Below are 20,341 nucleotides of genomic sequence, written 5' to 3'. Positions count from 1 at the left end.
ATTTTAATTCATGTTATATATAATGTCAATGTAAATATAGCGAAAATGTAATCGCTTTGTGTAAGTTAGCTCATATATATATGGAATAATATATTATACATATATATTATACATAACTGAATGTATGTTTCACTGTGACACACAAAGGAACCTTCGGCTGTTATTGTAGCGCCTCCCCCGAAGTGTCTGTAAAAGCTGATCTGAGATCAGCAGCAGCGTTACCTGGCACTTCCCTTGCCACTAAAGAAAAGGACGTGGACTTCCGGTAGGCTGAGGCTCTAGGCAGCAAGTTATACAGTGTTATCAAACCGCTTCGTCAGTCAGTAGTTTTCATATTTCGGACGCTCATTCAGTCGTGTTTTCGTGTTTCGTTCAGCGGAAGTGTTCGCAGGAGGATTGTCTGCTGCAGTCTGCGGTCGAAAGAGACACTAACTGGAAGAGCCAGTCTTGGGCGAATTAAAACAGGTTCTGCTGCATTCTAGGACACTCCGATCCTTTTTTTTGGCAGTATTGGCAGCATTAAATGCATGTTTATTGGCGTTCAATTACTTTTTAATTTGTCCTCGATCCATAGGGAAGCTTGACATTTCCGCTTCACAGGAGATAAACAACGCTCGGCAAGAAAGACAGGAATCTCGGCCTAAACATCATCATGTTGTTGCGTAAAGTTACTCAGAGTCCCGCGATCTGCAGCTCTGTCTTCCGTCTACAACCAGCGATTACAGGGTGAGATCCATATTTTCATTCGGCTCGAGCTTATTATTATGTAAAACAAAAAGCTTTTCTCGTTAACTGAAGGGTGAAACAAATATCGAATACACCGAAACTAAGATAATTAAAAATTGTCCCCTGAATGAACGTGTGTGTATTTTTTATGTGTGTGTGTGTGTGTGTATATATATATATATATATATATATATATATATATATATATATATATATATATATATATATATTTATTATTATTGTTTTAATGATTATTATCTATGTAGTTAGATAGATGGATAGTTAAACATGCAGAAGTGATTAAGACAATATATGAGTTATAAAATGTTATATTTCCAACTTTCTCTCCTTTGACAGAGTGCAGCGCCAAACTGGAGCTCTTGTGGCAGTGCGAAATGCTCGTTTTTACGCAAGTCAGGCCGCGGAGGTGAGACATATCTTTGAAATGTATTCATTATCACATTTCCAAACATGGGTTATGTCACAGAGTCAGTTCAAGTAGTTTATCACCAGAACTGATACGCAGATCATGCTGTAGCCAATCTGGGTAGGTCAGGTCCTGTGGAAAAAAAGACAGGTGCTTGTCCTCCGACACCCATTAGTATAAATCTGGAGTAAAGTTCACATGACACACGGGATCTTGGCACTGGGTGTTTCGTCATATGGTCTTACGTAAATATTGTGATTGACTTAAACAAAATCAGATGCTATATGTCAGAATAAATATTCAGAGTAAGGAAAATCTAAAAATATTATTATGCTTGATTCACTAACACACTGTTTCGTGTGTATGAGGTTATTTGTTTGTATGTGAGAGAAGGTTTAGAAGGGAAAGTAATATGATCCTTGTCATTGCTCTCTGCTGTACTTGGCAGCCTTTTTTTTTGTCTCAATGTCAAGTCATGGAAATCTTTGTCACTTTGTACTTGAACCCATCAAACCGAAAAGGGATTTCAGTAGAAGAGCTTAGAAAGCCCTATAACAAATGCAAATGTGTAAACCTTCATCTATTAAATTATTTTAGAATTATTTTCATTTAAACCAACAAATTAAGTCATAAGCAATATTAGCCCAATAGTTATTAAGTACTTAAAAAAATTGAATGCTGTATATTTCTGTGTAGTTTTGTTACATGCATAACAGTAACTTGCTGTTGTTATTTTTACCAAGGCTGTTCTGGACAAGAATGTAGTCGGCAGCGACGCCACAACGACAGCTGAGAAGGTTGATAAGATGGCTATTGTGGTACGTGAGTGTATGTGCTGGATTCAGTCACATTGTCCATTGATTTGAGAGGGAAATCTTATAATAACTGCAAATGCTGCTTTTTATTCTCTTGAGATATTTTCTGATGAGTTAATATCATGCCACACACTTTCATGATCTTTCTGTAATATAAGGACTGTGTTGTTATTTTGCTGTAAGAGGCTCATAACTTTTTCCCACCAGGAGTCAAAGTCCTTCGCTGTGAACATGTTCAAAGGGCAAATCAGCACTTCTCAGGTGTTCCCCTTCCCCTCAGGTGACTCCAAAGTCTTTTTTTCCCCTGTGCTGTATGTTTTAGATTGGCCTAGTATTATTGTTTTGTCGCCAGATGTTAATTTCAATTTTTCATATTTGTTAAAGCTGGAAAATTTTGATTTTAGACTGATTTTTGCTTTTAAATGTTATAGCATTGTTTTGTTTTTTTGTAGTGTCAATGCATTATATTGACACATCAGTGTTGCTGAGTGTGAGTTTACGGTCTTTTTTGTCCTGAATATTTTCTCATTCGTCCATGTAGTGCTCAATGAAGAGCAGTCACAGTTCCTCAAGGAGTTAGTTGGGCCATGCAGTAAGTTTTTTGAGGTAAGTTTATTTCACCTACCTCTCTATTTTTATTTTTTTTGTACACTGATTTCCTTAAATATTTGCAAACACTCATTGTACATAGCATTGAAAACAATGGAAAAATGTGAGAAAATTAAGCTCAAAATTAAATCTTGGGAAAGCGTCCCATATTTGGACAAAACTATTTATACTATCCACCTTTATTCTAAAGGCATTTAAAGTTGTATTACCTCCAAAACATTCTTTTAATATAATAAACTAAAATGTAGCTCACATGAAACTGAGATTTTAGCACAAATATGTTAGCAGTCAAACGTTTTGTTTTTGCAATGTTACTGTGTGTGTTTCCAGGAAGTGAATGACCCCATGAAGAATGATGCTCTGGAGAAGGTGGAGGAACACACAATGGAAGGCCTGAAGGAGATGGGAGCTTTTGGTCTTCAGGTGCCTGCAGATCTTGGTGGTGTGGGACTCACCAACACACAAGTAAGATCACAGATCCGTTTTCATTTTTCTTCCATTTGAAAAGGAGGTAGAGACAAAAACAAATAGAAACCTAGAGATACACATGAAATTTATGCATATACCACTCTATTAACAGTATGCCAGGCTGGTGGAGATTGTTGGGATGCATGATCTGGGTGTGGGCATCACTCTTGGGGCCCATCAGTCCATTGGCTTCAAAGGCATCCTGCTTTTTGGTAACCCTCAGCAGAAAGAGAAGTACCTTCCAAAGCTGGCCACTGGTGAGTGAGCTACTGTGTGTTTGATAATGTGAAGAGCATACACAACAACTGCACCTATGATTAACTGTGACTTAATATAGAATTTAGAAATAGCCATAATATTATGGTATATTTTGTACTATCAGTGATCCATCTTGTATTGTAAAACTTATTTTCTGTCTGACTCAAAGTCAGCTAAAAATATTCCAAATGGGGCTGTCATGACTGAAAAATTGGTCGATGATTAATTAGAAAACACATAATTGCAAACTATGATTTAAGTAATTTATTCATGTTGAATAAACTTTATAAAATGCATTTTAAAGCATGTAAACAAATATTGCACAGTAGTAGACTGTAGACTAAACTTGACTGCACAGTAATTGCGCTTTTCACAAATATAAAAATAATGTTACTTAACTTTTAAGATTAGTAGACCAAATCTAAACATTGTAAGAATCTGACATTGAAAATCCCATAATGAGCAGACTTCTTAGAAGGAGATTCGATTCAGTTTGATTCAACTTTATTTCCAGACTCAAGGTCCATAAGCAATACACATAAAATAAATATATATATTTATACCAATGTTTTCTCATAAGTGACTGATATCGCACCACAGTAAGCCTAGGATTTCACAGCAACATTAAAATAACCGTCCGACTGACAAATGAATTTATACATTACATCACATTAAATTTCTCATTAAAGCCGGAAAGGATTGTACTCTTACCTTACAGAATATCACTTGCATTGCTCCACCTGTTTTTTTTTTTTTAAGCAGGATTCACAGATTGTCAATGTAAGCAACCTGAAACTTGCATAAGCTTTCTTTAAACGTAACTCACAAAGGAGCAGTATGAAAATATGTAGGATATGCTGTAAAAAGATATATCTTTACCTGATCCGAACACACAATTTTCTCACCAACATATTTGCTTGAGCACATAACATACAATGCTGCCTGTACATTTCCTCATCATCGCTCACTCATTTTATCATTGATAGTGTGACACAAATGTTTTGTTTTAGTGCACATATTTAATACTTGCCCTGACAGATAAAGTTTAGATCTTTATCTTCTTTGTTGAATAATAACTCTGCCCTGTGTGTTTTTGGTAGGAGAGCATATTGCTGCCTTCTGTCTTACTGAACCAGCGAGTGGTTCTGATGCAGCCTCCATTAAAACCAATGCAGTTCGATCCCCCTGCGGCCAGTACTACACCCTGAATGGAAGCAAGATCTGGATCAGGTGTGTTCGATGTGATTTGACTTTTAAATGCACACAAACACCCACACACACATTGGGTCTCATTCATGAAACATGAGCAGAACGAATTTTTGTATAAATCGCGTGTAAAGTGGTTTTGGCATAAATTTTCCGGTTCATTAAAACGTTCGTATTTTCCAAATGTTAGTTGGTACGAAAGAAATCTACACCTGCTCCTAGCCACGCGTAAATAGTGCGTTTAACGTCTGAACGTTTTGCTCATTAATATGGCTGCATTTTAATTCACCTTAATCGGGTACATATTTACACAGCATTTTGAAAAAAATATTATATATATTAATTAGATACGGTTTTTCTTTTAACTTTTATTATGAGAGCCAGTAATAGGATCCTTAATATGCTGCCAAACTTCCGTTTTTAGGACCTGATAGGCTTGAAAATAAAATGTGGCGTTTTGAATGAACTTCTGATAATAAAACTTCAAATTCTGCAGCTGAGAAATGTTTCTTTTTCAGTCTCTTTTGAGAAGACATGTTGAAATCCTTCGTTTGGTGTCATAATATGATGCTCATATATAGTTGTCAGTCGGATTTAATAGGCGGGATTTATGGTAATTGAGAGTGAGCGTGCACGCGCGTCCCATTTACGCCTGATTGGAATTCATTAACACACACACACATTTCACTATCACATCTGACGTTTACGAAGTTTTTATGAATCAGGAGAAGAGTTTTCGGGAAGTTCTTTACGCGCATATTTACTCGTATATTTACGAATGTTTCATGAATGAGACCCATAGTGTGGTGGCAGAGATGTTCACCTCTCACCTTGTGGCCACTAGGGGGCATCATCACTTAACAAATTACAGGCTGGTTCATGTCATGTATTGGATGAGCTCATCTTGCCATTAATTGCCTCTCCTAGCAGTACAGTCATTCAAAACAGCGTTTCTGGTCATGTGTGTGTGTGTGTGTGGTGGGTTACAGCCTGAGAACTTCCACAGTGCATTTTAGCTCTTAAATGCATATGTTTAATAGCGTGAAGATCTGTTATAATTAGTGGAGCTTAGCAGGCATCGTTTCTATTGTTCATCCTGGAGGCAAAGGGGATTTTCTAAACCCCTAACCCTAAACCCCTTTACATTTTGAACTTTGCCACACTTTCCCGATACAATCACATTGTGTAGCTTGATGAGGTGAGGTGTTCTGCTACTTGTTAAATTAATGTGAAATATAATTTTGGGGGCTTGATGGAAGTAAAATAGGCAACAAAAAAAAAACAATTAAATTAAGTATTAATTATAATTACAGTATAATATTGTATGCTTGTTATTATAGTCCAGGCTTAAGCCCTGTTCACACCAGAGAACGATAATTATAATGATAATTATATTAGCGTCCACCAACACACAGTTTGGTTCTGTATATTATAACCATGCATTCCCGTTTTGTCAAAATTGTGTGGATTCTTTCATCCATTAGCTTTAGAATGCAACACATTCTAACAATATGTAACCGGTGGTCCCTCCTCTATCTTTCCATCCACAAAGGGGTCCTTGGCCTGAAAAAGATTGAAGTCCCCATCATATTGCATTACTGATAATAAACAGGTTCTTTGCCTCCTCTGTCTTAGTAATGGAGGCATTGCTGAGATCTTCACTGTGTTTGCAAAGACTCCCATGAAGGATGAGAAGACTGGAGAGATGAAGGACAAAATTACAGCGTTCATTGTGGAGAGGAGCTTCGGAGGAGTCACGCAGTAAGTGCTGGGTTTGCCTCGAAGCAGTTCTCTGATCAAGAATCTTTCAAGAGTTGAAATTTTCCCTCTGTCATCATCATCTTTCTTATCTCTTTATCTTCTGTTCTTTCCAAATTCAGTTCAAATGCATCGTCTCTTTTTCTTTGTCTCTCAGTGGTCCACCTGAGAAAAAGATGGGCATTAAAGCATCCAACACGGCAGAAGTGTATTTTGAGAATGTGCGTGTCCCTGCGGAGTGTGTGCTGGGAGAGGTTGGAGGTGGATTCAAAGTGGCCATGAACATCCTCAACAATGGCCGCTTCGGCATGGCCGCCGCTCTCTCTGGCACCATGAAGGGTGTCATCTCCAAAGCGGTGCGTATGTGTGCATAAGTGAGCGTTATCTGATGTTTGTTCTGTTTGTAAGCTGTTGGCCTCATTGATGCCTGTTCCAGCAAGTTTTTCTCGCTTTTTCATTTCCTCTTCTCGTACTTTGTTCATCTAGCATGCTGTTTTGTTAGCGCCAATGTAAGGCCACTTCCTCCCACCCGCCAGCACCCCATCTTCCTCACTTCCTCTGCTTAATATGCAGGGAAATTCCTCAGCACACAGTGCACTGTCCCCGTGCTACGTGGCATCTGAGCTTGTATTGGCACATGCCTCACCACAATTTTCCAGCGTATTTTTCTCTCGTTGCTCATCACAGTTGGCTAATTTCTTAAAAGCTTATGTGTGAAAGATATGATTTCTTGGCCAACTGATAAAATACAGCTTGAAGGCAATATGTATTGTACAAGAACAGGATGCTGGTGCACCTATTGCAATATGCTTTCATGCAATGTTTAGTTGCTGAGTGATTGAGGGCTACAACAGTTTTCTCGGCGAGGGAGGAGGCGACTTCTCGACAGCCTCGGTGCTTTCTCTTACCACAGGCATCTATGTTTGTCTCTGTGTTTGTGTATCTGTCTCAGACCAGGAACTCTTGAAAGTTGAAACTTAGCATTGATCTTATTCACTGCAGTACACTTGCCCTGTGAGTCTTCACTTGCTAGTCTGTTTTAAGGTTAGATTCAGCATAGCAAGTGTCAAGTCATACAAAGGAAGCATTTGGGAATGCATCTGCTGTAAAACCATACCCTCATATTATTTGTTAAACACCATGTGTCCTTTTACATATTTGTGTACTTGTTTTTAAAACTGCCAAATGAAAATTCCAGTCAGTTTTTTTGTCTCATCGGTATACATTTCAATTTAATTCCTGCAATAATTCCAGCTAATTTTTAGGTGAAATTGAATGAGCATTTTGCATATGCATGATTTTTATTTTTATTTTTTCAAGCTGTTATTTCAATTTTCCATGTTAACCAGTTGCATAGTCTCTATATTTCCACTTATGTTTTTATTTTATTTTCTCTCAAACAGGTTGACCATGCTGCTAACCGGACTCAGTTTGGTAACAAGATCCACAACTATGGTGCTATTCAGGAGAAGATGGCCAGAATGGCAATGCTTCAGTATGTGACCGAGGTGAGCTTACTTACAGCTTAGTCACATGTTGACTTTCCCCTCAGGGAACCATGTCATTTGAAAGTCACACACACCACCTACTAACTTTATCAGTGGTTCCTAACCTTTTATTCACCCCCCCCCCCAAATTAACCATTGTTATTCCACATAAATCATGATAACTGGAGTTGAAACCACAAATATAGCACTTCAATGCTATATTAAAAATTCAACCATATGAATTCTAGTTATTTGTATGAAAAGCAGTAGTCTAAATACATTTAGTATAAATTAACAAATGCTATAGCTTAATCAAAAAGATACTGTAATTATATTTCATTACTCTTTTGATATGTTTAATACAAAGCTACATTAATAATATAATAGAATTTGATATATCTTACATTTCTGACATACCATGGTGCCGTTAGTGTTACTAGAGTAAATACATGGTAAATGTCATGATTTGTAGATTCAAAAGCCGGTTGACTGTATCGTTGCACACAGTGTTGCTGCTGTTTGTCAGTGCTGTTTCATCTGGCGTTAATCTATTTTAAATCATTTGTGTTTTTGATTGAATTCAGTCGCTTCACACTGGATTTCACTACTCTTTTTAGTGCTCTCGTGATTCATCAGCGAGTAAACACATCTGCTTTAGTGATCTCGTGCTGCCGTGTAAACTCTGAACTACTTCATATGAGTAGTGCTGTTTTGTTCCGCTTTTCACACATAAACATTTATCACAATCTTATCATTTTATCATAATTATTGTTCTCATTCAACAACCCGCCCTACGGTGGGCACGGACTATGTGACATCCTTTTATAGAGTCAAGTAAATGCAGCTTATGTTTGATCCCATACATTAACCATATTTTACACAGTCCAAAAGTGAAGCATCTCTAATGGTCAGTGAACTCTTCATGGACTTTGCAGAAATCAGTGTTTTAGCTGTGTACACTTGCAGAGCTCAGTGTATGAATGTCTTACTTCCACTTGATTTAGAGGAAGTGGGAGCTTCTCCATCATTTCTGAACGATTTGAATGGGCCACGTGGTGTAAAACGTCTAAAAATACATAGCCTATTCATCATCTGTTGTGTTTTCTGTGTCAGTTTTCCATTACATTAAGGTTTATTTGTTCAGAACATTTTTATTGATGCTTCTTTTTTTCCCTCCTTTCTTCTTTTCTCCATGGACTTAGTCCATGGCTTACATGGTTAGTGGGAATATGGACAGCGGAGCCACTGAGTTCCAGATCGAGGCGGCCATTAGTAAAATCTTTGCTTCTGTAAGTGTTTAACATTGTTCAACCCAATTGTTCTAGTATTCAATCCCACATTAATATTTTGGAAATTTAACATTTTTGGAAGTTTAAAGAATATTTAGCAAATTTACCATTGCTGGATTTTCCTCTAGGAAGCAGCTTGGTTGGTGACGGATGAATGCATTCAGATCATGGGTGGAATGGGATTCATGAAGGTCAGTGTGTGTGTGTGTGTGTGTGTGTGTGTGTGTGTGTGTGTGTGTGTGTGTGTTGATCGCATTGTGATCATTAAAATGTAAAATATACATTAAAATGTAATCAGATTTATTTTCAGAAAGCCATACTTCTATGTCCATAATCCCTTAAAGAAAATGTATCACCCTCAGTCCGTCCAAGAGTTTCTTGGTTCTTTGGAACAAATATGAAGAAATTTAGCATTACATCACTCGCTCACCAATAGATCCTCTGCAGTGAATGGGTGCCGTCAAAATGAGATTTCAAACAGCTGATAAAAACATCACTATAATCCACACAACTCCAGTCCATCAATCAATGTCTGACCATCATTAAGACTCTTGTTATCGGCTAAGTCCACTATCCATAATATTGCTTTTTCTACTGAAAAAGTTGTCTCATCTGAATCAGGTGAGAAGTATGCTCAGACCAAGCACCATTTTCAAGAAAAAACGGTTCTAAATGAATTTGTTGTGGATTTTGCTGTGAAAGGATAACAGGGTTAAGGGATAATGATTCCTATTTTGGCTAGAAGTAATGATCTAAAGATTTTTATGAAGGATCTGTTTCTTATACATATACACACGCCACTTTCCACTTCACAAGACATTAATTGATGGACTGGAGTCACATGGTTTACCTGTGGGTTATTGTCATGTTTTTCTCAGCTGTTTGGATAGAATAGAATAGAACCTTCTGACGCTGCAGAGGTTCTATTGGTGAGAAAGTGAAGTAATGCTAAATTTCTCCAAATCTGTTTCAACAAACAAACAAACTCCTCTACATCCTGTAAGTTAGTGAACTTGCAGCAAACTTTCCTATTTGGGTGATGTATTCCTTTAATGCTTTCAAATAGAATTTTTTTAGGGCTGGTATGCATGATTCTCTGGTGTTAGATCAAGTTAAATTGTATTTATTATTTTGTGTATCGGATATATCAGTGCCAAAAATACATGAGATAGAGGTTTTGTTGGTTTTCTTCAAAGATGTTTGTCAGCTGCTTTTTCAGAAACCAGACTCTAATTATGCTGCAATAAGGTTGCAACATAAGTGTCTGCGTTGTGACTCAAAATGTGAACATTGAAAAACACCTACTGTGTGGGCAATCACCCCCTCAAGGCCTATATGTTCTGTCCCAGTGTGGTGGAAAAACTGGAGGTGTCTTGCAAAGGAAGACCTCAGCAACAATATGATTGGTTAGTGAGTGAGGGACATGGCAGTGCTAACCTTTCACACCGCAGCACAAAACCATACACAGATAAAATTGGTCTTTGCTAAATGTAGGTCACGTCTGGAAATTGATCGTGGCTGTGTTGTGTTGTATTGGTTTTTTTCTTCTCTCGTGTCAGTTAGAATGCAACGTGCAGATGCAGCCTCTAGCCAATGATCAAGATGGGATGTCTATGCTAATTTCCAGAGAAGAGTTTAATCAGTTCCTCTTAGTTTGTGTCTTTTTTTGGTCTACTGATCTGATAAGAACCACAAGTCTCTCAGCTCCACTTGTTGTTATACATACATAAATAATTATTTATATACACCTTTTTATACTTTATATATAAAAGATAGATAGATATGCACAAACACACACACAATTTTTTTTAATAATATATTTTAAAATGTAATTTTATCCCTGCTTCCTGCTAATTATTATTCTCAATGACTCGGTGCTCCATTATTAATAATGGTTCTTATTAAACCTGAAAACTGTTTTTGCTATCGTGGTAACCATTATACATTTTATTTTAAGAATTGTTTGGTCAATAGAAAGTTCAAAGAACAGCATTTATTTGAAATCTAAATCTTTTGTAACCTTATAAATGTCTGTTCTGTCACTTTTAAACCATGTTTAACTTCCCCTTGCTTTATAAAGGTGTTATTAAAGTGTTGTTTGTTTAACTTCCCCATAGAATGTTAAGCAGCAAATAAAGTTTTCAACATTGATAATATATATATATATATATATATATATATATATATATATATATATATATATATAAGTTTGAGAACTTAATTAGCAAATTAGGATTGTTTCTAAAGAATCACATGACACCGAAGACTGAAGTAATGGTTGTTGTGAAACTTGTTGCTGTTGTGAAATTATTACTGTCTTTATTGTATTAATCATGAAATAAATGCAGCTTGGGTGAGCATAACAGACTTATGTGGGAGGTCGTGGCCTAGAGGTTAGAGAGTTTGACTCCTAACCCTAGGGTTGTGGGTTCGAGTCTCGGGCAGTCAATACCACGACTGAGGTGCCCTCGAACAAGGCACAAAACCCCCAACTGCTCGCCGGGCACCGCAACATAAATGGCTGCCCACTGCTCCGGGTGTGTGCACGGTGTGTGTGTGTGTTCACTGCTGTCTGTGGCACTTCGGATGGGTTAAATGCAGAACACGAATTCTGAGCATGGGTCACCATACTTGGCTGTATGTCTTGTCACTTTAATCTTAATTATTCAAAAGTTTTCATGTACTGTATTTCTCACACAAATGCCATAGCTTTACTTCCATCATCAGGATTTTTTTTACAATTGTCGTGTTCTCATGTGTTGTGTAATATCCTGTTTAAACTGAATTAAAATAATGGATCGATTATTTTTGTGGGAATTCGACACAGTCTCACACTCACATGTTACAACATGTTATTGGTGCAGGACGCTGGTGTGGAACGAGTATTGAGGGACCTGCGAATCTTCAGAATCTTTGAGGGAACCAATGACATCCTGCGACTATTCGTAGCGCTCAACGGCTTCCAGGTAAAAGGGGAAAGAAAAACACTGCTGAGAACATAACTGCCTGCTTCCTGTACTGCAAAACCACCTAAAGTTTACAGCACGTGTGGTTGTTGACATCTGGCACTACTAAAAACTGTATGGAAATTACATTTCAAATGTGTGTTCTGTTTGGTAGAATGCAGGCAATCAGCTAAAGAGCTTGCAGAAAGCTCTGAAGAACCCTTTTGGTAATGCTGGGATGTTGACGAGTGAAATCACAAAGCGAGCCAAGAGGTTAGACCTTCATATCTCTAAAAACATTTGCAAGACATTTTGTTTTGCATTGTCATGTACTTTGCATCATCTTGATAAACCTCCAATATGTCTGTCTTTATCTCTCTGTCTCTGACAGGAAGGCAGGCTTGGGGACAGGACTGAGTTTGCAGGGAACGGTCCATCCAGAATTAAACCACAGTGGAGAATTGGTAAATTAAAGCAAAGCCATCGTGCTTGGACAACACTGAGATGTTCATCCAGTGCTGGAATTATATTTATTCAGAAGTAATCATATTGAAACTGCTAGGATACCAGCAAGAATATCAAAGCTTAAATAAGATGTAGATCGCAGGGCTTAAAGATCATGTTTTTCCCCTCTCTTAAAGACTGTTAAAGCCATCGAGCAGTTTGGAGCTGTTATTGAAGAGCTTCTCCTGAAACATGGAAAGAGAATCATTGGTGAGGGATGTGTTTGCATAGTGCTGCTAGATTATATTATTTGCTTTAGTCAGTGCTGGGAATGTGCTGTGGACTTTTTTTTTGTGCGTGTGTGTTTTTCAGGTCAATTCTTCCTGTTGTTTTTTGCTTTCATTTTACATGTTTTCCTTATTACACCTAAATATTGTGTCAAAAGCTTTTGTCAGGTGTCCATATGGGCATGTGGCTTGAACCTTTCTCATTGTGATTCTGTACATGTGGCTTTTTAGATGAACAGTTTGTTCTGAAGCGAGTTGCAGACTGTGCCATTGATCTGTACGCCATGGTTGTGGTCTTGTCCAGGTAAGTTATATGTATAAATCTACATAACAACTGCTCATACTCAGGGTATGGTGTTTTTTTTTAAACCCTAGCCCGAAGTGTTTAACTTCGACATCATTCATACTACTGATGTAAAGCTAACCTCAGATCATACAGCTTAAAAAAGGAAAGAAGTGCTATTACTAAAAATAGCAGTAAGCTATTTTGGACAGTTAGCTCAAGCTTTCCTTCTAAAAACATACAAGTCTGGTTGTTTATGTATAAATGAATAGAAAATGTAAACTGGATGCTCATGCATTACTGAAAATACAGGTGTTAATCGCCTAATTAAAGGAGAGATCATTCAGCTTTACTTAAGATATAACATTTGCACTTGTTTCATCGTTTTCCTTTCTCAGAGCATCCAGGTCTCTCAGCCAAGCTCACCCTTCTGCACAGCACGAGAAGATGCTGTGTGAAACCTGGGTTACTGAGGTCAGTGTTCAGCATCCATGTTTTTTTTGTTTTTTTTTTACTTTTCCTTTAACTTCTTCCCATCTTTAAGCATTAATCTGCGATTTCTTTCCTTCAGGCCCATGAGAGAGTCATGCAGGACATCAAGTTCCTCAGGTCAGGGTCATCCAAGCAGATCTTCAAGAACTTGCGTGCCATTTCTGCTGCTGTGGTAGAAAACGGAGGGGTGGTATCTCCTCATCCTCTGGGCTTTTAAATCACCCAAGCATCTCTTCTCTAACCAGTCAGTCACACCTGCCCATATCTCTTAACCTAGACTGTTCAGTGCTCCAATCCATGATGAGTGGAGTCTGTCACATTGTGTACTTCGACCACAGGAGTGCTTTAATGTTTTATAATAATGTATGTAAATTAATGAGTAGGACTTGCAGATTTAGGTGTACGTTGAAGATCAGTTAAGTACTTTTTGTATATGTTATCAAGCCTAAATAAAAAATATATATAATAATTATAATAAATTAACCCATGGTGAAACCTAGTCTGCTTTGAAGAGCGTTAAAACTCTGACTGAAGTACTTCAGACTCGTCAACAAACCTCAGCCCAATATCCGGTCTAGCTGCTATTTTGCAAATGTTTTCAATATGTCATTGTTGGACAACATTTTTATTTATCGGTTTTACATTGAACCTCACCTTTAGCTGAACCCATGGTTTTAATGTGAAGCGTCGTATCCAGACTTACCCAGAAGTTTTTTCTCACAGCTAAAAAAGAAACTCTGTTGAGTCTCATATCATGAACAAGTCATTTGTCTCTGTTACTAAGAAATGTTTTGTTTTGGTGAACTAAATAACATTATGATCTTAACATTAAATACAAAAGATCTTTATTAAAAATGGCCAATACCACATAAACGTCTGGAATTTAGAAATTACACAGATGTATGATGCCTGTGAGAGATGTATGTTTGTTCCTCCTGTTGGATTTTTTTGTAAAGCCATTTATTTTAAATGATTTTTTTTCCCTTTCATTTTCTGTTGCATTTCCCCTAAGGCATGTAATTACTAATAAAGCAAACATACAAAAAACACCTGTTAACAATCCAGCTGCACTGGCCTGTTGTAATTATAAATACTCACTATATGTTGCAGTGCTTAACAGTATTTGAAATTTCACAGAATCGTACGTTTTGGCCTTTCACCAGTGCATTAGCCTGTGAATGCAGTATTATATTGTAAATAGACAGTTTACAGGAAACCGTAAAAGAGCATTAGTGACCTTATTAAGCCAGTGTGTCTTGACAACTCAAGGTGCAGTGGTTACAAACCATATATCAAATACTACAAATCTGTCACCAGTTTAACAACACATACATTACAACTGAACCTGTTTCACAGTCAAGTTTTAGTTTGTTTACTTGGGTCATTAGCTTATATGTATATGACTGCGAAATACTGTTAAGTTTTGCCAGTACAAAGGATACAAGAGAGAAGACATTGGTATAGCTATTAGAAAAGTAAGAATTCTGATCCTTGCTGCACAATTGTTACTGGTTCGCATGACAATATGTCACTGGTACTATTTACAGTTAATGTTCATTTAAAAATCACAGTTGACTTAATCTTCAGCTCTCCATTTGGCAAAATTAATTCTTGAACACCCATGTAGTTGCTGTATTATAGTCCGACTTAATGAATCTATGACTTGAAGAATACAAATTCTCAGTTTTCTGAAAGTCACAAGTTTGTTTTCTCAACAAAAAATCCCAGTCTCTGTAAAAAAGAAAATCCAAATCCATCTTAATCCAAAGATGTCACACAGTCGTCTGTGAGATCTCTCTTGATAATAAAGTCTCTGAAGTCATTCTCCGCTCCCTGAAATAAACCCAATATGTAAAATTAACAAAAATTCCAGCATGGATTTCATATCATGAACAATTTGGTGGTCAATAATTTTTCAGTATGGCCGTTTCATTGTAATGACTGCTGAGAGAAACCTGCCTGGGCTAGTTTACTGGTCTTGGCTGATTTAATATGGCCTCCAAGCCTGTAAAAACCAGTCTGATCCGGCTGGGAGATCAGCAAACCAGTGTAGAGAAGACATTTTCTTTATTTTTGTCAGTAGTTTCTCAGGTTCGAAAACATGTCAGATGTGAGTCTGTGACTTTTGCCTGATAAAACCATCAAGTAATTCAAAGTAAGCACCAGTACCCTTCAATAAATATATAAGCAATCTTTCTAAATCTTTAACATAGGTCTACAACTACTGTTTAAAACTTTAGGGTCAGTAGATTTATTATAAATGGAAAGAATGCTTTTCTCAGCAAAGATGCATTAAAATAATCAAAAGTGACTTTAAGACTTGTTTACAAAAAGATATCCATTTCAAATAATGCTTCTATTAATCATAGAATCCTTAAAAAAATTAGTTATCAACGGATTCCACAAACATATTAAGCACCATAACTGTTTTCAGCATTGGTTATAATAAGAAATGTTTCTTTATCAGCACATCTGCATGTTAGAATGATTTCTGGAGGATCATGTGACCCTGAAGACTGGAGTAATGCCTGCTGATAATTCAGCTGACAACACAGGAATAAACTATTTTATAATATATTAAAGTAGTTTTGTTTTTAAAACTTTAGAGCAGAAGTTTAGATGGAGTAGACTAAATTAACAATGACAGATGTTTACAGTTTGATGTGGAAACAGATTTGTGCCTCCCACACAGACATGTACTGTATCAAAATATTTATCTTGTGGACCAGAGTATATATATTCTCCTGAGTCCAAGCAAAAGAAACTATTTAGAATCCCATACGAAGATATTTTGACTTTTGTATTATATTATCTTTTGATATGCAATGAGCAAATGATTATTATTATTATATTTCCATATTTCTATTGCTAAAACATATTTGGCCACACCCCCAAATATTTGAAATGACAAAGTATGCCAGTATGTCCCATTTAAGATCCTTTAATACTTAAAATGTTGAATAGAAATAGGTAGAATTGTCTATTTTGTGTAGGACACGAAATTTTTACATCTCAGGAGGATTTGATAGTATTTAATTGAGCTAGGCTGCTTGTTTTGACTTTGAGTTGCAGGGGATTCTTTGGATGTGTCATGCAAGAATAGGGGCAAACATGTGAAACAGGTGGTTTTAGCATTTAGTTCAGGGATATAAACTCACTTTTCAGCATTTTTGCTTGTTTAAAGCAGTTAATGAAAGATAAAGTAGACCAGTGTTGGTGTCTTCTAGCTGTAAAAGCAATCTAAACTGGAAAATGTATTTTTCAGTGTATGACAATCCAATCAACCTAACCAATTCTTCACCAAATCACAGTCCACATAAGACCATAAGCAAAAGCAAAACATTTATTTCTTAAACCAACTTAAAGCCTTAAAAGTTTTAACTTGATGTCGAGTGCGCGTTACCAAATGCGCATAAATTGCGATGCGTAATGCGCCTTGGCAGAGACAAGTACGCGTTACATTGTTATTCTACTGTATTAACCTACCTTTGCTGGCGACGCCGATTGGGATGTGTGATGTTGACAGTCCACTCCAAAATGCGTTTCAACTGGACGGATAAACACGGGAACCGGTGATTAAGATGTTCCAGTAGTTCCTCTTTACGCAGTCCGTATACTATCGGCGCAATGCACTGCGCCAGGCTGAAGAAAGCGAAACTTATGACAGCAAAAAGCTCTTTTGTGGAGCTCTCGAGTAATTCTTTGCTTTTAAGGATATGTAGCAAAAACAGTATGAAATTCGGGAGGATGAAGACGGCCAGCTGCGTGCCGTGGAGAGCGATAGTCTTACAAGCAGCCCGGTTGCGCCGGTTCAACACACCCAGACGACGCCCCTCACATAAGATCCGTACATAGCTGTACACGATAAGAACAGTACAGATGGATATTAAAACGATTTTGTGCATTTCTCCGCCTCGCAAAGATTTTCTTCCACATGACACAGTGCCATTTTCTATTTTGGGTGATAGGGTGAGAGGAATAATCAACGCCAGTCCCCATGTTAGGATCCCGATGAGCCATGGCCAGGGTTTAAAACAGACTTTGCTGTAGTGGAGCGGGTAACATATGGCAAGATAACGGTCCAGCGCCATCGCCGTGATGGTGAGGATGATATTGGAGCCGCTTGTCATCAGACCTTTGATTAGCGCCAGACATATGGTTGGCCTGGTCGCTGCTTTCAGGTAACTTTGTAAGTTAAAGCTAAAGCTGACTGCGAAGTAAACCAGCGCGGAGAACAGCAAATGGAACACGAGGACGAAGCGCGCATGGCTTCGCAGACGCACCTCGCGCACTATGGTCCAGTTGATGATCAAGTTGAAAAAAGCCAAAATGATCAAAGAAACTCCCGCTGCCCAAACACGTACGTGTGGATACGAGTTGACATCATCTGTAGCATTTGACATCCTACCGCTTCTTCAGTCCTCGCTCGTGTACAGTAGTAGAAACAAAACGTTCCCGAACAAAACGCTTTCAGCGCGTGCGGACGGTTCATTTGGCTCGACGGTGGTAGGAGTTTCTTCAAAAATCCGAATGTTCATGTGAATTCGTTTCTTGATTCTGGTCGGTCAAAAAATAAAACCTGTGGACTTCGCATAAAAGTCAAGCTAGTGATGGAAAGAGTCGCTTACTTCCCTCTCTAGAGCAGCAGAGAGAGGGAGAGAGAGAGAGAGAGAACGGAGGAGGGGCGTGTTTGAGTTGCACTCATTTCGGCGCCTTGTTGTGTGCACAGCATGTTTTCATGAGAAACGTCAAATGTGGCAAGTGTCTTATAAAAATAAAACTTTTATACAGTGAAGTTATATCGAGAGATCATACGTTTTTCAGTAGGGGACACGACACCTAAGTGTTGTAACATAGAAGACACTTAGAGTGTTGTGTTGTTTGTAATATGTTATTGCAACATCTGTAGCTAAGCACATTTTTGCATCAAACACTTAGCCTGTATAAAGTTCCCATACAAATTAGTTTCTAAAATAGCAATTTATGGCTAAAATGTGTAATATGAACAGCCTACGCATTTGACAGGGTATGACAGCCACAATGCTATACAATTTAGCATTCTGTGTAGAATTCAAATTTACATTTACATTTACATTTATTCATTTAGCTGACGCTTTTATCCAAAGCGACTTACAATTGCTATATATGTCAGAGGTCGCATGCCTCTGGAGCAACGAGGGGTTAAGTGTCTTGCTCAGGGACACATTGGTGTCTCACAGTGGATTCGAACCCAGGTCTCTCCGACCAATGGCATGCGTCTTATCCACTGCGCCATCACCACCCCTAATAGGTCAGATTCGTTTTGTGGTCTGCACCAAAGCGTACATGTGCAGTGCTTATCATGCTTCTGGACTGGAGCAGACTGTGTGCTCGACCTTTAACACTATCAACACTTCTCCCTTTACACCAATGACTGCACATCTAAAGACCACTCTGTCAAGCTCCGAAGTTTGCAATGACACCATGCTCATCGGCCTCATTCAGGACGGTGACGAGTCTGCTTACAGACAAGAGGTTAAAGAGCTGCCTGTCTGGTGCAGTCTTAACAACCTGGAGCTCAACACACTCAAAACTGTGCAGATGATCGTGGACTCAAGGGGAAAACCCCTGCTCTCCCCCCATCACTATCATGAACAGCACTGTGACTGCAGCAGAGTCATTCAAGTTCCTGAGCACCACTATCTCTCAGGACCTGAAGTGGGATATTCACATACACTCCACTGTTAAAAAGGTCCAACAGAGGTTGTACTTCTTTCGCCAGCTGCAGAGGTTCAAACTGCCACAGGAGGTGCTAAAAACAGTTCTACCCTGCCATCACTGAAGCCATTCTCTGCACTTCAATACCTGTCTGGTTCAGCTCAACTACCAAATCTTAACTCAGAAGACTACAGAGGATTGTCTGGACTGCTGAGCAAATCATTGATACAACCTTCCCCACTCTCCAAGAACTGTACTCATCCACAGTTGGAAAAAGGGCCAGTAAAATCACTCTGGACCCCTCACATCCAGCACACTCCCTCTTTGAAATGTTGGCATCTGGTCAACGCTACAGAGCTCTGAGTACCAGAATGGCTAGACACAGAAACAGTTTATTTCATCAGGCAATCCATCTCATGAACATTTAACAATAAACATGGAACACACGCTATTATAGACTTATCTAACACACATACTTAGTCTACATTTCAATTAGCACATAACATACCTGTACATACAACTTTTTATACATTTGTACATACAATTTGTTAATTTGTATATTTTTATTCCTTTTTTTCTGTTACTGTCATTCTGTTACACTGTGGAAGCTTCTGTCATGATAACAAATTCCTCTTATGTGTAAACAGGCCTGGCAATAAAAGCTCATTCTATTCTATTCATGCTATTTAGATTAAACAAAAACAAAATCTCATAAAAGCACTCTTTGCAATCATATCTTGAAAAATTGTATTTGTAACAGTAACAGGATCAAAATATGTGAAATTACAAATGTTATTGATTGAATCTGAAGCAAATTTAACATCCAATCACAGTAACGATGCTACAAAAAAAAAAAAAATCTGACATGAAATGTAGTGTTAGCACCGCAGTTGTCTTGGCCGGTCTTGAAGTAAAAGCCTGAGTACTTTAGTCTGAGACCGAGACAAGACCAAGACCTGCAAAAAAATGACTACTGGTCGTATGGGTATTCTGTTTGGCCCTTTATCCTTGCAAGAAAGTAGAAGTAAATGTTAGGACAGAGCGCCACCCAGTGTTTACATTATTTATTTCTTTGAAGTCAAATTAGACATTGGAAAGAGAGGAGCGTTTATATCTTAATGAACCTACAAATGTGCTTTTGAATATAGAA

The 20,341-nt window shown here is 37.9% G+C and overlaps 2 protein-coding genes across 3 annotated transcripts; one reads left to right on the top strand and one right to left on the bottom strand.

Moving 5' to 3' along the window:
• Window positions 1–222: 222 nt before the first annotated feature.
• On the top strand, window positions 223–14,555 carry LOC113052224 (very long-chain specific acyl-CoA dehydrogenase, mitochondrial-like). 2 transcript variants are annotated; one of them, XM_026216612.1, is made up of 21 exons: window positions 223–465; window positions 601–726; window positions 1,084–1,153; window positions 1,897–1,971; window positions 2,176–2,248; window positions 2,510–2,574; window positions 2,908–3,042; window positions 3,158–3,302; window positions 4,404–4,533; window positions 6,145–6,270; window positions 6,425–6,623; window positions 7,671–7,775; window positions 8,957–9,043; window positions 9,172–9,234; window positions 11,908–12,009; window positions 12,164–12,261; window positions 12,380–12,452; window positions 12,630–12,702; window positions 12,951–13,023; window positions 13,401–13,476; window positions 13,574–14,555. In XM_026216612.1, the coding sequence occupies exons 2-21, from the start codon at window positions 653–655 to the stop codon at window positions 13,709–13,711; spliced, it is 1,980 nt and encodes a 659-aa protein (XP_026072397.1). In that variant the 5' UTR covers window positions 223–465; window positions 601–652; the 3' UTR covers window positions 13,712–14,555. The 2 variants fall into 2 exon arrangements, with proteins under 2 accessions (XP_026072397.1, XP_026072396.1); XM_026216611.1 differs by having other exon boundaries at window positions 575–726.
• A 496-nt stretch (window positions 14,556–15,051) lies between these two features.
• LOC113052225 (odorant receptor 131-2-like) lies at window positions 15,052–18,666 on the bottom strand. The gene is made up of 2 exons (XM_026216613.1): window positions 16,981–18,666; window positions 15,052–15,327 (listed from the first exon to the last, which is right to left on the bottom strand). Exons 1-2 carry the CDS (start codon window positions 17,895–17,897, stop codon window positions 15,267–15,269), a joined length of 978 nt encoding a protein of 325 aa, XP_026072398.1. The 5' UTR covers window positions 17,898–18,666; the 3' UTR covers window positions 15,052–15,266.
• Window positions 18,667–20,341: the final 1,675 nt, after the last annotated feature.

This window comes from Carassius auratus, chromosome 32 (genome assembly GCF_003368295.1).
Source record: "Carassius auratus strain Wakin chromosome 32, ASM336829v1, whole genome shotgun sequence".
In the NCBI taxonomy this organism is placed as follows: domain Eukaryota; kingdom Metazoa; phylum Chordata; class Actinopteri; order Cypriniformes; family Cyprinidae; genus Carassius; species Carassius auratus.
This window is presented reverse-complemented; position numbering and strand designations above follow the sequence as displayed.